Source organism: Panulirus ornatus, chromosome 10, assembly GCF_036320965.1.
Source record: "Panulirus ornatus isolate Po-2019 chromosome 10, ASM3632096v1, whole genome shotgun sequence".
Lineage (NCBI taxonomy): Eukaryota > Metazoa > Arthropoda > Malacostraca > Decapoda > Palinuridae > Panulirus > Panulirus ornatus.
The window spans coordinates 14,932,250-14,949,775 of NC_092233.1; the positions used below are offsets into that span (position 1 = coordinate 14,932,250).

The 17,526-nt window shown below is 40.9% G+C and overlaps 1 protein-coding gene across 1 annotated transcript in view; it reads left to right on the forward strand.

Annotated features, from left to right (window-relative positions):
- The window catches only part of pHCl-1 (pH-sensitive chloride channel 1), a 1,177,139-nt gene that overhangs the window by 623,165 nt on the left and 536,448 nt on the right, over positions 1-17,526 (forward strand). The window contains exon 9 of the mRNA XM_071665549.1: positions 2,941-3,308. Within this exon, the coding sequence (XP_071521650.1) occupies positions 2,941-3,308 (368 nt within the window). The remainder of the gene's footprint in view (positions 1-2,940; positions 3,309-17,526) is intronic.

The window sequence follows — 17,526 nt, forward strand, 5'->3', positions numbered from 1 at the left end:
ACTTCTCCCAACCAATTGGTGACCCCATATAATTTCCGATTGTATCCAGAATTTACATCTTTAATCTTTTAGCTCTCATTATGTGTATTATATGTATTTTTGTGTGAAGCTGTTATGACTATGCTTTTTCCTTGTATATTTATGAGCCTTTTTATATTATATATATATATATATATATATATATATATATATATATATATATATATATATATATATATATATATATATATATTAGATGAGAAGTTTACTGTAGATGTGTAGTGGTGATGGTGGAGTAGAGTGGTCAGGATGGTGGGCTTGTGGTCATGTTGGTTTGGTAGTTTAGATGTGTTTGTGTTGAGCACTTAGTTGCAGTAATGTTTTTTAAGATGCTCTAGGCACAGCAATAGTACTGGTAGTTTAGTATGGGCTTAGTGGTAGTGATAGGGGATCATATGTAGGTTAATTGGTTGAGTAGTGTGGCCTAGACCAGATTGGTGGTGCTGTTGAAGAGGAATGAGCAGGACGATTGTGATGATGTGGTAATAGTGTGGGAAAAATTGTGATGCTGCCTTCCTGTGTTATGAGTGAGGTAGTACAGGGGTGTAAGCAGGTTAGTTTTGTCAGTTGGTCTTTTTGAGTTGGTTTGTAATGATGCAACAGGTGATGGCATGATGTACTAGTTCAGGCCCTGCAGTATGGTCATGGTGATGGTGGGCAAGAGGTGGAATTAGTATTATGGAAATATGGATGGCGTAATGATGATGGCATTATTTTCTTTTTATATTTTTGTAACCAACATGGTGTGAGCAGATACTTGTGCTTAATTATGTCTCTCTTGACCAAAAGAAAAAGATAAAGATTTATCATAATAAGTTTGTAGGCCTGACTTGTAAAAATGAAAAGGCTGAAGGAAGAAGGGAAGATGAGAAAAGGAAGATAACACAGCTCTCGTGTTTGAGGAAAGGAAGAGATATCATAATGGTCATTCTTAGAGGCTGGTCTCCACATGAAATGTATAGGATGCAGCAGCCAGGCCTATGGGCCCAGGCCAAGGTAGCAAGGATACACACATACATTATATAAGAGCAGGGATTGAAATGATGCCTGTAGAAAAAGAAGGATGCAGCATTATGGCAAATGGAAGTGGATGATTGAAGAGAAGTGATAACTGGAAGGTTTATGATTACTCTTTGGTTGCTGTTTCCCCATTCTGAAATGCTGTATAAGTCTGAATAAAGAGATATATGATTAGCATTAGAAAAAGAATTAAGAACTGAGTGAGAGGGGAAAGGAAAGTAAGCTGAAGTACAAAGATTGGAATTGTTAGCTTAAGTTTGAATAGGGTCAGAACTTGAAGAAAGAAGATTATTACTAGAGAGAAGAGAATAGGTAATAGGACAGCTGTAAAAAACACCAAGGATAAGAAGAAGTCACTTTACCAGTGACTACCAGAATGGACCAGCTAGAGAGTAGGTTAAAAGTGCATCTGAGAACAAGGAGAAACTTGGAAGCCAGAAGAAGGAGGGACAGTCTCTCAAGTGCTTTGAAGATGTTGAGGCTCATGACAAAAGAATTACCAAAATTTCTGATAGAGAAAGACCAGACACAAGTCACATTAGCAGAGATCACCAGTAGACTTTGCACAGCAAAAGGTGTACTGATAATCTGAATGAAGTGAATGGGATTCTAAGAGCTTAAAAAAATGGAAATTAGGTGTTTCAGAAAATTTAGAGATTGCAGAAGTGATAGCAATAGGACATAAGTTGGAGGGAATATGTCTCCTTTCTTAAAGATGGGTAGCACCAAGGCATGCTTCCAGGAAGAAGGAAAAGTTTGGGATTTAAGACAGAAATGAAATGGGTGAATAAGGGTCTGAGCTAGTTCAGAGGCACTCTCCTGTAAAACACAACCAGTTATGCCATGCCTACTTGTTGCTAGGAGAGTACTTGGAGGACCTTTTACAAGGAAACTATAGTAGGGGGCATAGGTGGTTGGAAGGGACTAGATACAGAGTCATTCAGAGTAGAGTTAGAGGAGAATAAGGTACCTAAAAGTGTGGCTTTATCAGTCAGAGAGTTGGCTGTAGAATGATCAGATAGAAGAATAGGAGAAAAGTTGTAGAAAATATTTTTGTTAAGGCCAGAAAGATTTAACTATAGAAGTCAAATCAGCACACTTTCTTTTTGTGAGTGTGTGCTTAACTATACAAGGAATAATACCTTTGCAGTGAGTTTAGGAAGGTTGGTAATATAGGGGACAAGGGAGTTGAATTGGTTATCTAGTTGGGATGGGGTGCTTTTGGTGGTAGGAAGGAAGGGTGGGTAGGATAGTAATGATGATAGCAAAGTGGTGTGATAGTGATGAGTTGATTTTCACAGGATGATAGTGGTAGTGATGGCAATGGGCTTATTTTAGACTAAGTAATGAAGGTACTGGTATTGGTAATGATGAGGCAGTTTAGGCTGGGTAATGGGCTTAGTCTTTGATTAGTGTAGGCATTTGTAATGTTGTTTGGGTGCTGCAGATAAAATGGTGATCATGGTTTAGGTAGGATGGTAATGGTAATAGTAGCAGCAGCAGCACAGTAGCATGTTTTGAGTGTTTGTTTTAGTGTTGATGGTAGAGGGTTGACAGAGTAGTAGTAAATTGTTTGGGTGAGATGGATTGCTTTTCTTGCGGTGTGGTTGGGAATGGTCAATGTCATTAGTTGTGAATCATGAATTGCTCCTCATTGGATGTGAGATGTGAAATAGAACCCTTGTTCCTGTATATTTCATTAATTATAATTCCTGAAGTTTCCTATTTCGAATCCTAGGTTATCCTGCAACTCTGACTCTTAAATTTCTTTTCTTCCCTCACACTCCCTCGACACCGCGACGACCACCCTGGCTCACCTCTTGTCCACAAACACGCCTGCCTGCTCCCACCATCACCACCACACCAACCACGGCATCGTAGGAAACTACAGCTGCCTCAGAGTGGATCTTGAGTTCAGCCGAGATGATGCCTTCTACTTTAGCACCGTCTTCTTCCCGGGCATCATCCTGGTGACAAGCTCCTTCATCACCTTCTGGCTAGAGTGGAATGCTGTACCAGCCCGGGTCATGATTGGCGTCACTACCATGCTTAACTTCTTCACCACCTCCAACAGTTTCCGCTCTACTCTGCCTGTCGTCTCCAACTTGAGTGCCATGAACGTCTGGGACAGCGTGTGCATGTTCTTTATCTACGTATCGCTACTGGAGTTTGTTGTGGTCAACTACGTGGGCCGTAAGAGACCCAAGCACAACATGGTCTACATGCCTGGCGAGAATGCGGTCATCCAGGTATTGATAGAGAACAAACATGTAAGCAGAAGAATAATGTTTTCATCTCTCTTTTTCAGCTGCTTAAGCCCTTAGAAATTCTTTATAATTTTTTCTTGTCGGCGCTAAGCTTGTGGGCTTAATTGAAGGAACCTTTACTTATCAAGTGCCCAAAGTCTTTGGGAGTGCACATAGGCAAGTGGCATCAAACACTAGTATATACTTCACCTTTTGCTGAATGTAGTATGACAATTAATAATATTGTAACCACTTTTGCACATACAGGTACCCAGGTTTATTTCTTTTCAGCCTCGGTTAGTTATTGGTAGTATTTCACTTGTCTTTACCAGCCCATATTCTGTATTAGAACAGATTCCTGTTGACACTTACCAACCTTGTAGAGCATACCTTGCCTTCTGTGTTTGTTGGTGACTGTTTTTAGGCACCAGGATGCTTCACTGGACTGATTGCTCTTCTGATGTAAGGGCAGTGGAGAGCATCAACCTACTCTAACAATGAGAAATTGTGGTACTTTCATTGGTGGAGCTTTAATGATGACCCAAGAATTCCTGCTCTCCGTTGCCTTCATTAAGCCCTTGCTTGAAGTAGCTTCCTGCCTGCTGCATTGGTTGTTTGTGACAATATTGATGGCTTCACCCTTAATGTTATGTGACTAGAGGCTTTCTTGTATGTTGTGATTGAGCCAAATGGTGCAGATAAATTTAAGCACAACCATACTTATAACTACAGTTTCTCAGTTTTGTGTGTGAATTAATTTGTTTATCTGAAAGATATTTAAATTAGTTATGTGCTCCACTTAGAATAATAAAAATGGTCAGTTTAAGTCAGCACAAGAAAAGAAACACACCTGAATTGAAGTATGACTTTCCCTCTCGTTTCTCTTGCAGTTAGTACAGTCTTTAAGCCTTAAACTGCTATAATCATCAGTTGATGCTGCTTGGTTCACTGCAATTATCATCAGCTGATGATTTAAAGGTTTCCACCCTTAGTTGAATTCCCAGCTAATGTTTGATTCACCCTTGGTGGAAAAGTATCACATTCCTGCCTCCCATGTTCAGTAAAACCTCCATTATCAGAAATGTTTTTGGAATCAGCATTCTGGATAACACAATTTTTTGTTATTCAAGGGTTTTTGATATATCAAATAATTCAGAAATTGTGATATTTTAAATTTTTTTTTTTTTTTTGTCGCTGTCTCCCGCGTTTGCGAGGTAGCGCAAGGAAACAGACGAAAGAAATGGCCCAACCCACCCCCATACACATGTATATACATACGTCCACACACGCAAATATACATACCTACACAGCTTTCCATGGTTTACCCCAGACGCTTCACATGCCCTGATTCAATCCACTGACAGCACGTCAACCCCGGTATACCACATCGATCCAGTTCACTCTATTCCTTGCCCTCCTTTCACCCTCCTGCATGTTCAGGCCTCGATCACACAAAATCTTTTTCACTCCATCTTTCCACCTTCAATTTGGTCTCCCACTTCTCCTCGTTCCCTCCACCTCCGACACATATATCCTCTTGGCCAATCTTTCCTCACTCATTCTCTCCATGTGCCCAAACCATTTCAAAACACCCTCTTCTGCTCTCTCAACCACGCTCTTTTTATTTCCACACATCTCTCTTACCCTTACGTTACTTACTCAATCAAACCACCTCACACCACACATTGTCCTCAAACATCTCATTTCCAGCACATCCATCCTCCTGCACACAACTCTATCCATAGCCCACACCTCGCAACCATACCACATTGTTGGAACCAGTATTCCTTCAAACATACCCATTTTTGCTTTCCGAGATAATGTTCTCGACTTCCACACATTCTTCAAGGCTCCCAGAATTTTCGTCCCCTCCCCCACCCTATGATCCACTTCCGCTTCCATGGTTCCATCCGCTGCCAGATCCACTCCCAGATATCTAAAACACTTTACTTATCTAAAACACTTTACTTCCTCCAGTTTTTCTCCATTCAAACTTACCTCCCAATTGACTTCACCCTCAACCCTACTGTACCTCATAACCTTGCTCTTATTCACATTTACTCTTACCTTTCTTCTTTCACACACTTTACCAAACTCAGTCACCAGCTTCTGCAGTTTCTCACATGAATCAGCCACCAGCGCTGTATCATCAGCGAACAACAACTGACTCACTTCCCAAGCTCTCTCATCCCCAACAGACTTCATACTTGCCCCTCTTTCCAAAACTCTTGCATTCACCTCCCTAACAACCCCATCCATAAACAGATTAAACAACCATGGAGACATCACACACCCCTGCCGCAAACCTACATTCACTGAGAACCAATCACTTTCCTCTCTTCCTACACGTACACATGCCTTACATTCTTGATAAAAACTTTTCACTGCTTCTAACAACTTGCCTCCCACACCATACATTCTTAATACCTTCCACACAACATCTCTATCAACTCTATCATATGCCTTCTCCAGATCCATAAATGCTACATACAAATCCATTTGCTTTTCTAAGTATTTCTCACATACATTCTTCAAAGCAAACACCTGATCCACACTTCCTCTACCACTTCTGAAACCACACTGCTCTTCCCCAATCAGATGCTCTGTACATGCCTTCACCCTCTCAATCAATACCCTCCCATATAATTTACCAGGAATACTCAACAAACTTATACCTCTGTAATTTGAGCACTCACTCTTATCCCCTTTGCCTTTGTACAATGGCACTATGCACGCATTCCGCCAATCCTCAGGCACCTCACCATGAGTCATACATACATTGAATAACCTTACCAACCAGTCAATAATACAGTCACCCCCTTTTTTAATAAATTCCACTGCAGTACCATCCAAACCTGCTGCCTTGCCAGCTTTAATCTTCCGCAAAGCTTTTACTACCTCTTCTCTGTTTACCAAATCATTTTCCCTAACCCTCTCACTTTGCACACCACCTCGACCAAAGCACCCTATATCTGCCACTCTATCATCAAACACATTCAACAAACCTTCAAAATACTCACTCCATCTCCTCACATCACCACTACTTGTTATCACCTCCCCATTTGCACCCTTCACTGAAGTTCCCATTTGCTCCCTTGTCTTACGCACTTTATTTACCTCCTTCCAGAACATTTTATATGTTCGTAGATATTGTACTGAGAGGAAACATGAATATTTGTTAACAGTGAAGCAAATGACATGGAAGTCCTTCATAAGTGCTCCCTTAGACTTGCCCTTAGCCAGCTTCCTGCGCATCTCCATCTCTTTGAGGCTTAGAATGTTCCTTTTTGCTTCATACGAGATTTAGATGGCTTTGAGGAGCTGTAAGGTAATTGTTGACAACGCATGAAAGGGGCCATTATTCACAGTAGTAATCCAGGGTGCACAATATACACAAATGTGTAAGATGGGTACCCATCACAGCGTCAGAAAGCACAGGGAGAGGGTAAACAATTAACAGTCCCACAGAACACTGGATGATTAATACACTAATAGCTGCAATGCAGTGTGCACACAGTGAAGTATTTTTTAAGTATCTTTTTTAATTTTTCAATTTTTGAAATACATTGTTTTCAACATTTTGTTAGCTTGATTTACAGATAACAGGTTTTACTGTATATCATCATATGATGGGTATATTATGCAAGCTAACGCTCTCCATCCCCAAGTAAAAAAACAACTAATGAAATTTTAGTTGGTTTTAGAATAAAGAAGTAATTGCTATAGTATATTTTTTATATTATGGTGATCAGATGATTATTAGTACTACTGAGTATGTGATAAGATCATCATTTGTTCAATTTTTTTCATTTTTCATTGTGTGAAGTAGTAGGTTAAGTCACATACAAAGCACTTGTGTTTAGTATGATTGGTACAGGTGCACCACCGATTTTCCGGCACTCTTGGTTCCAACACGTTGCCGGATTAACCATTTTGCTGGACCAATTATGGTCACGTAATATGATTCATCAACACACCTCTAACCCACTAATAATACATCTCCCATGTGTTTAAAGTATACCATGGACTGCTAGAAATTTAGATAAAAAAAAAATTAAGTGATTGAGCACCCTAAGATGATAAGTCTGTCCTTAAATTGTTTGAATCCTGTGGGATCTTCGTCTTCTGTTGTTAGTGTTTTCCTAGGTGTGCATCGCCAGAATAATGCAGTTTCATCTGCATAATACACCTGTTCAGGACTGAGGTGCTTGTCAGCTACGAGTTTCACAAATTCGTCCACATACTCAGCAGCTCCTTCATGGTTTGCAGACTGCTTTTCTCTGCACACTTTATTCGTGAAAATTCCATGACGCTTCTTGAATCTTTGAAGCCATCCTTCACTATAGTCATGCTCATGTTGTAATTTATGTTCTTTATGGAACAACTAAGCCTGGTTCATTATCATGCTACCTGACAAGTCCACTCCATCACTCCGACGCTGTCAAAACTATATTACATCATCACTCGATCGTGCTCAGTACTCTTACAATCTTTCGTAGTTTTTCTAATCGTCATTTGCTTCTTGGGATCGTTGTCTGCATAGAATTTCAATATTTTCTCCCTTTGCTTCTTTATATCATAAGCAGTTGATGAACAAGTACTGTAGATGTCACACAGTTTACACACCAAAACACCACGGTCTATTTTTTCAACAGTTCTACTTTATCTTGGATTGATATAGGCTGGTGTTTACGTTTGACACCATGACTGACACTCTCATATGTCTTCAAAGCCATAGCTAGGGCTAAATTGAAGCAAAATATGCTAAGAATCTCACAGAATTGTGGTATCACTACTAACAAGTACAGTGTAACGAATGTGAATAAGCGCACCCTTCACACAATGCCATCTGTGGCTGCCCAGTAAACTAGTCTGGTGACCACGGTACTTTCAAGGTCCCTCACGTAATTTTGTTCAGATTAAAGGAGGTTCCAAACCTTCAGTTGCCGGAAAATTGGTGGCGTACCTGCATATGTAGTGTAAATTATTTCCTTAAAAGTATTATTATAAGTATTATTTGTGGTATATACCTCTCAGAAATAAAACAAAATGTGTACTGGCTGCCTGCTTGCCTCAGCATAGTCCTTTTGGAACCATGCCACACCAATCTATGAACGAAAGTGTTCAGATGTTCTGTACGGGAAAAAATTTTTTCTGATTTATTTACTTTTGCACAAGAGAGTTTCCCTTTGGATCGTTTGTACAGTTAAGGATTAGAATAGTTAGTCCTCATGAAAAAGTCAGTCCTAGGTCACCTAACACCATCAGGGTCAGAAATACCTTTATTACCTGGACTGTTGTTGAACCCAGCCCATATGTCATCATGAAAAGGGGATATTTCTGCAGTTTTATGTTACTGAGTCTCTAAACTGCCAATATCGTAGGAAGATGTCAGCTGCTATTAAGTGATATGTCGCCCGATCTTTGACTTCTTTTGATGAAGTATTGACAGAACAAATATTTGTGCAAATTTAGGTATTTCCACAACAAGGAAAAGCTATTTTTATCAGAAGCTTTAAGGAGAAAGGAGGAAGCTCTGTATTCCAGTGTTAAGCACCATTGCATGAAAGATGATGATCATAGACAGTTGCTGCATGAGGCTGTACAAGATTATCTCATGCCTCACTTTGCAAGCCTCCCCTACCACACTTTTTCACCCCCATGCCATCTCGGCCAACATAAAAAAGAATATCTATGTATATATATATATATATATATATATATATATATATATATATATTTTATTATTATTTTGCTTTGTCGCTGTCTCCCGCGTTAGCGAGGTAGCGCAAGGAAACAGACGAAAGAATGGCCCAACCCACCCACATACACATGTATATACATACACGTCCACACGTGCAAATATACATACCTATACATCTCAATGTACACATGTATATACACACACAGACATATACATATATACACATGTACATAATTCATACTGTCTGCCTTTATTTGTTCCCATCGCCACCTCACCACACATGGAATGACAACCCCCTCCCCCCTCATGTGTGCGAGGTAGCGCTAAGAAGAGACACCAAAGGCCCCATTCGTTCACACTCAGTCTCTAGCTGTCATGTAACAATGCACCGAAACCACAGCTCCCTTTCCACATCCAGGCCCCACACAACTTTCCATGGTTTACCCTAGACGCTTCACATGCCCTGGTTCAATCCATTGACAGCATGTCGACCCCGGTATACCACATCGTTCCAATTCACTCTATTCCTTGCATGCCTTTCACCCTCCTGCATGTTCAGGCCCCGATCACTCAAAATCTTTTTCACTCCATCTTTCCACCTCCAATTTGGTCTCCCACTTCTCCTCGTTCCCTCCACCTCTGACACATATATCCTCTTGGTCTATCTTTCCTCACTCATTCTCTCCATGTGACCAAACCATTTCAAAACACACTCTTCTGCTCTCTCAACCACACTCTTTTTATTTCCACACATCTCTCTTACCCTTACATTACTTACTCGATCAAACAACCTCACACCACATATTGTCCTCAAACATCTCATTTCCAGCACATCCACCCTCCTGCGCACAACTCTATCCATAGCCCACACCTCGCAACCATACAACATTGTTGGAACCACTATTCCTTCAAACATACCCATTTTTGCCTTCCGAGATGATGTTCTCGACTTCCAAACATTCTTCAAGGCTCCCAGAATTTTTGCCCCTCCCCCACCCTATGATTCACTTCTGCTTCCATGGTTCCATCCGCTGCCAGATCCACTCCCAGATATCTAAAACACTTTACTTCCTCCAGTTTTTCTCCATTCAAATTTACCTCCCAATTGACTTGACCCTCAACCCTACTGTACCTAATAACCTTGCTCTTATTCACATTTGCTCTTAACTTTCTTCTTTCACACACTTAACCAAACTCAGTCACCAGCTTCTGCAGTTTCTTACATGAATCAGCCACCAGCGCTGTATCATCAGCGAACAACAACTGACTCACTTCCCAAGCTCTCTCATCCAGAACAGACAGCATACTTGCCCCTCTTTCCAAAACTCTTGCATTCACCTCCCTAACTACCCCATCCATAAACAAATTAAACAACCATGGAGACAGCACACACCCCTGCCACAAACCCACATTCACTGAGAACCAATCACTTTCCTCTCTTCCTACACGTACACATGCCTTACATCCTCGATAAAAACTTTTCACTGCTTCTAACAACTTGCCTCCCACACCATACATTCTTAATACCTTCCACACAACATCTCTATCAACTCTATCATATGCCTTCTCCAGATCCATAAATGCTACATACAAATCCATTTGCTTTTCTAAGTATTTCTCACATACATTCTTCAAAGCAAACACCTGATCCACACTTCCTCTACCACTTCTGAAACCACACTGCTCTTCCCCAATCAGATGCTCTGTACATGCCTTCACCCTCTCAATCAATACCCTCCCATATAATTTACCAGGAATACTCAACAAACTTATACCTCTGTAATTTGAGCACTCACTCTTATCCCCTTTGCCTTTGTACAATGGCACTATGCACGCATTCCGCCAATCCTCAGGCACCTCACCATGAGTCATACATACATTGAATAACCTTACCAACCAGTCAATAATACAGTCACCCCCTTTTTTAATAAATTCCACTGCAGTACCATCCAAACCTGCTGCCTTGCCAGCTTTAATCTTCCGCAAAGCTTTTACTACCTCTTCTCTGTTTACCAAATCATTTTCCCTAACCCTCTCACTTTGCACACCACCTCGACCAAAGCACCCTATATCTGCCACTCTATCATCAAACACATTCAACAAACCTTCAAAATACTCACTCCATCTCCTCACATCACCACTACTTGTTATCACCTCCCCATTTGCACCCTTCACTGAAGTTCCCATTTGCTCCCTTGTCTTACGCACTTTATTTACCTCCTTCCAGAACATTTTATATGTTCGTAGATATTGTACTGAGAGGAAACATGAATATTTGTTAACAGTGAAGCAAATGACATGGAAGTCCTTCATAAGTGCTCCCTTAGACTTGCCCTTAGCCAGCTTCCTGCGCATCTCCATCTCTTTGAGGCTTAGAATGTTCCTTTTTGCTTCATACGAGATTTAGATGGCTTTGAGGAGCTGTAAGGTAATTGTTGACAACGCATGAAAGGGGCCATTATTCACAGTAGTAATCCAGGGTGCACAATATACACAAATGTGTAAGATGGGTACCCATCACAGCGTCAGAAAGCACAGGGAGAGGGTAAACAATTAACAGTCCCACAGAACACTGGATGATTAATACACTAATAGCTGCAATGCAGTGTGCACACAGTGAAGTATTTTTTAAGTATCTTTTTTAATTTTTCAATTTTTGAAATACATTGTTTTCAACATTTTGTTAGCTTGATTTACAGATAACAGGTTTTACTGTATATCATCATATGATGGGTATATTATGCAAGCTAACGCTCTCCATCCCCAAGTAAAAAAACAACTAATGAAATTTTAGTTGGTTTTAGAATAAAGAAGTAATTGCTATAGTATATTTTTTATATTATGGTGATCAGATGATTATTAGTACTACTGAGTATGTGATAAGATCATCATTTGTTCAATTTTTTTCATTTTTCATTGTGTGAAGTAGTAGGTTAAGTCACATACAAAGCACTTGTGTTTAGTATGATTGGTACAGGTGCACCACCGATTTTCCGGCACTCTTGGTTCCAACACGTTGCCGGATTAACCATTTTGCTGGACCAATTATGGTCACGTAATATGATTCATCAACACACCTCTAACCCACTAATAATACATCTCCCATGTGTTTAAAGTATACCATGGACTGCTAGAAATTTAGATAAAAAAAAAATTAAGTGATTGAGCACCCTAAGATGATAAGTCTGTCCTTAAATTGTTTGAATCCTGTGGGATCTTCGTCTTCTGTTGTTAGTGTTTTCCTAGGTGTGCATCGCCAGAATAATGCAGTTTCATCTGCATAATACACCTGTTCAGGACTGAGGTGCTTGTCAGCTACGAGTTTCACAAATTCGTCCACATACTCAGCAGCTCCTTCATGGTTTGCAGACTGCTTTTCTCTGCACACTTTATTCGTGAAAATTCCATGACGCTTCTTGAATCTTTGAAGCCATCCTTCACTATAGTCATGCTCATGTTGTAATTTATGTTCTTTATGGAACAACTAAGCCTGGTTCATTATCATGCTACCTGACAAGTCCACTCCATCACTCCGACGCTGTCAAAACTATATTACATCATCACTCGATCGTGCTCAGTACTCTTACAATCTTTCGTAGTTTTTCTAATCGTCATTTGCTTCTTGGGATCGTTGTCTGCATAGAATTTCAATATTTTCTCCCTTTGCTTCTTTATATCATAAGCAGTTGATGAACAAGTACTGTAGATGTCACACAGTTTACACACCAAAACACCACGGTCTATTTTTTCAACAGTTCTACTTTATCTTGGATTGATATAGGCTGGTGTTTACGTTTGACACCATGACTGACACTCTCATATGTCTTCAAAGCCATAGCTAGGGCTAAATTGAAGCAAAATATGCTAAGAATCTCACAGAATTGTGGTATCACTACTAACAAGTACAGTGTAACGAATGTGAATAAGCGCACCCTTCACACAATGCCATCTGTGGCTGCCCAGTAAACTAGTCTGGTGACCACGGTACTTTCAAGGTCCCTCACGTAATTTTGTTCAGATTAAAGGAGGTTCCAAACCTTCAGTTGCCGGAAAATTGGTGGCGTACCTGCATATGTAGTGTAAATTATTTCCTTAAAAGTATTATTATAAGTATTATTTGTGGTATATACCTCTCAGAAATAAAACAAAATGTGTACTGGCTGCCTGCTTGCCTCAGCATAGTCCTTTTGGAACCATGCCACACCAATCTATGAACGAAAGTGTTCAGATGTTCTGTACGGGAAAAAATTTTTTCTGATTTATTTACTTTTGCACAAGAGAGTTTCCCTTTGGATCGTTTGTACAGTTAAGGATTAGAATAGTTAGTCCTCATGAAAAAGTCAGTCCTAGGTCACCTAACACCATCAGGGTCAGAAATACCTTTATTACCTGGACTGTTGTTGAACCCAGCCCATATGTCATCATGAAAAGGGGATATTTCTGCAGTTTTATGTTACTGAGTCTCTAAACTGCCAATATCGTAGGAAGATGTCAGCTGCTATTAAGTGATATGTCGCCCGATCTTTGACTTCTTTTGATGAAGTATTGACAGAACAAATATTTGTGCAAATTTAGGTATTTCCACAACAAGGAAAAGCTATTTTTATCAGAAGCTTTAAGGAGAAAGGAGGAAGCTCTGTATTCCAGTGTTAAGCACCATTGCATGAAAGATGATGATCATAGACAGTTGCTGCATGAGGCTGTACAAGATTATCTCATGCCTCACTTTGCAAGCCTCCCCTACCACACTTTTTCACCCCCATGCCATCTCGGCCAACATAAAAAAGAATATCTATGTATATATATATATATATATATATATATATATATATATATATATATTTTATTATTATTTTGCTTTGTCGCTGTCTCCCGCGTTAGCGAGGTAGCGCAAGGAAACAGACGAAAGAATGGCCCAACCCACCCACATACACATGTATATACATACACGTCCACACGTGCAAATATACATACCTATACATCTCAATGTACACATGTATATACACACACAGACATATACATATATACACATGTACATAATTCATACTGTCTGCCTTTATTTGTTCCCATCGCCACCTCACCACACATGGAATGACAACCCCCTCCCCCCTCATGTGTGCGAGGTAGCGCTAAGAAGAGACACCAAAGGCCCCATTCGTTCACACTCAGTCTCTAGCTGTCATGTAACAATGCACCGAAACCACAGCTCCCTTTCCACATCCAGGCCCCACACAACTTTCCATGGTTTACCCTAGACGCTTCACATGCCCTGGTTCAATCCATTGACAGCATGTCGACCCCGGTATACCACATCGTTCCAATTCACTCTATTCCTTGCATGCCTTTCACCCTCCTGCATGTTCAGGCCCCGATCACTCAAAATCTTTTTCACTCCATCTTTCCACCTCCAATTTGGTCTCCCACTTCTCCTCGTTCCCTCCACCTCTGACACATATATCCTCTTGGTCTATCTTTCCTCACTCATTCTCTCCATGTGACCAAACCATTTCAAAACACACTCTTCTGCTCTCTCAACCACACTCTTTTTATTTCCACACATCTCTCTTACCCTTACATTACTTACTCGATCAAACAACCTCACACCACATATTGTCCTCAAACATCTCATTTCCAGCACATCCACCCTCCTGCGCACAACTCTATCCATAGCCCACACCTCGCAACCATACAACATTGTTGGAACCACTATTCCTTCAAACATACCCATTTTTGCCTTCCGAGATGATGTTCTCGACTTCCAAACATTCTTCAAGGCTCCCAGAATTTTTGCCCCTCCCCCACCCTATGATTCACTTCTGCTTCCATGGTTCCATCCGCTGCCAGATCCACTCCCAGATATCTAAAACACTTTACTTCCTCCAGTTTTTCTCCATTCAAATTTACCTCCCAATTGACTTGACCCTCAACCCTACTGTACCTAATAACCTTGCTCTTATTCACATTTGCTCTTAACTTTCTTCTTTCACACACTTAACCAAACTCAGTCACCAGCTTCTGCAGTTTCTTACATGAATCAGCCACCAGCGCTGTATCATCAGCGAACAACAACTGACTCACTTCCCAAGCTCTCTCATCCAGAACAGACAGCATACTTGCCCCTCTTTCCAAAACTCTTGCATTCACCTCCCTAACTACCCCATCCATAAACAAATTAAACAACCATGGAGACAGCACACACCCCTGCCACAAACCCACATTCACTGAGAACCAATCACTTTCCTCTCTTCCTACACGTACACATGCCTTACATCCTCGATAAAAACTTTTCACTGCTTCTAACAACTTGTATAAAAGAAAGAGACAGGAGGTCAAGAGAAAGGTGCAAGAGGTGAAAAAGAGGGCAAATGAGAGTTGGGGTGAGAGAGTATCATTAAATTTTAGGGAGAATAAAAAGATGTTCTGGAAGGAGGTAAATAAATTGCGTAAGACAAGGGAGCAAATGGGAACTTCAGTGAAGGGCGCAAATGGGGAGGTGATAACAAGTAGTGGTGATGTGAGAAGGAGATGGAGTGAGTATTTTGAAGGTTTGTTGAATGTGTTTGATGATAGAGTGGCAGATATAGGGTGTTTTAGTCGAGGTGGTGTGCAAAGTGAGAGGGTTAGGGAAAATGATTTGGTAAACAGAGAAGAGGTAGTAAAAGCTTTGCGGAAGATGAAAACCAGCAAGACAGCAGGTTTGGATGGTATTGCAGTGGAATTTATTAAAAAAGGGGGTGACTGTATTGTTGGCTGGTTGGTAAGGTTATTTAATATATGTATGACTCATGGTGAGGTGCCTGAGGATTGGCGGAATGCGTGCATAGTGCCATTGTACAAAGGCAAAGGGGATAAGAGTGAGTGCTCAAATTACAGAGTTTAAGTTTGTTGAGTATTCCTGGTAAATTATATGGGAGGGTATTGATTGAGAGGGTGAAGGCATGTACAGAGCATCTGATTGGGGAAGAGCAGTGTGGTTTCAGAAGTGGTAGAGGATGTGTGGATCAGGTGTTTGCTTTGAAGAATGTATGTGAGAAATACTTAGAAAAGCAAATGGATTTGTATGTAGCATTTATGGATCTGGAGAAGGCATATGATAGAGATGCTCTGTGGAAGGTATTAAGAATATATGGTGTGGGAGGCAAGTTGTTAGAAGCAGTGAAAAGTTATTATCGAGGATGTAAGACATGTGTACGTGTAGGAAGAGAGGAAAGTGATTGGTTCTCAGTGAATGTAGGTTTGCGGCAGGGGTGTGTGATGTCTCCATGGTTGTTTAATTTGTTTATGGATGGGGTTGTTAGGGAGGTGAATGCAAGAGTTTTGGAAAGAGGGGCAAGTATGAAGTCTGTTGGGGATGAGAGAGCTTGGGAAGTGAGTCAGTTGTTGTTTGCTGATGATACAGCGCTGGTGGCTGATTCATGTGAGAAACTGCAGAAGCTGGTGACTGAGTTTGGTAAAGTGTGTGAAAGAAGAAAGTTAAGAGTAAATGTGAATAAGAGCAAGGTTATTAGGTACAGTAGGGTTGAGGGTCAAGTCAATTGGGAGGTAAGTTTGAATGGAGAAAAACTGGAGGAAGTAAAGTGTTTTAGATATCTGGGAGTGGATCTGGCAGCGGATGGAAGCGGAAGTGAATCATAGGGTGGGGGAGGGTGCGAAAATCCTGGGAGCCTTGAAGAATGTGTGGAAGTCGAGAACATTATCTTGGAAAGCAAAAATGGGTATGTTTGAAGGAATAGTAGTTCCAACAATGTTGTATGGTTGCGAGGCGTGGGCTATGGATAGAGTTGTGCGCAGGAGGGTGGATGTGCTGGAAATGAGATGTTTGAGGACAGCATGTGGTGTGAGGTGGTTTGATTGAGTAAGTAATGTAAGGATAAGAGAGATGTGTGGAAATAAAAAGAGCATGGTTGAGAGAGCAGAATAGGGTGTTTTGAAATGGTTTGGGCACGTGGAGAGAATGAGTGAGGAAAGATTGACCAAGAGGATATATGTGTCGGAGGTGGAGGGAACGAGGAGAAGTGGGAGACCAAATTGGAGGTGGTAAGATGGAGTGAAAAAGATTTTGTGTGATCGGGGCCTGAACATGCAGGAGGGTGAAAGGAGGCCAAGGAATAGAGTGAATTGGATCGATGTGGTATACCGGGGTTGACGTGCTGTCAGTGGATTGAATCAGGGCATGTGAAGCATCTGGGGTAAACCATGGAAAGTTGTGTGGGGCCTGGATATGGAAAGGGAGCTGTGGTTTCGGGCATTATTGCGTGGCAGCTAGAGACTGAGTGTGCACGAATGGGGCCTTTGTTGTCTTTTCCTAGTGCTACCTCGCACACATGAGGGGCGAGGGGGATGGTATTCCATGTGTGGCGAGGTGGCGATGGGAGTGAATGGGGGCAGACAGTGTGAATTGTGTGCATGGGTATATATGTATGTGTCTGTGTATGTATATTTATGTGTACATTGAGATGTATAGGTATGTATATTTGCGTGTGTGGACGTGTGTATGTGTATACATTGTGTATGGGG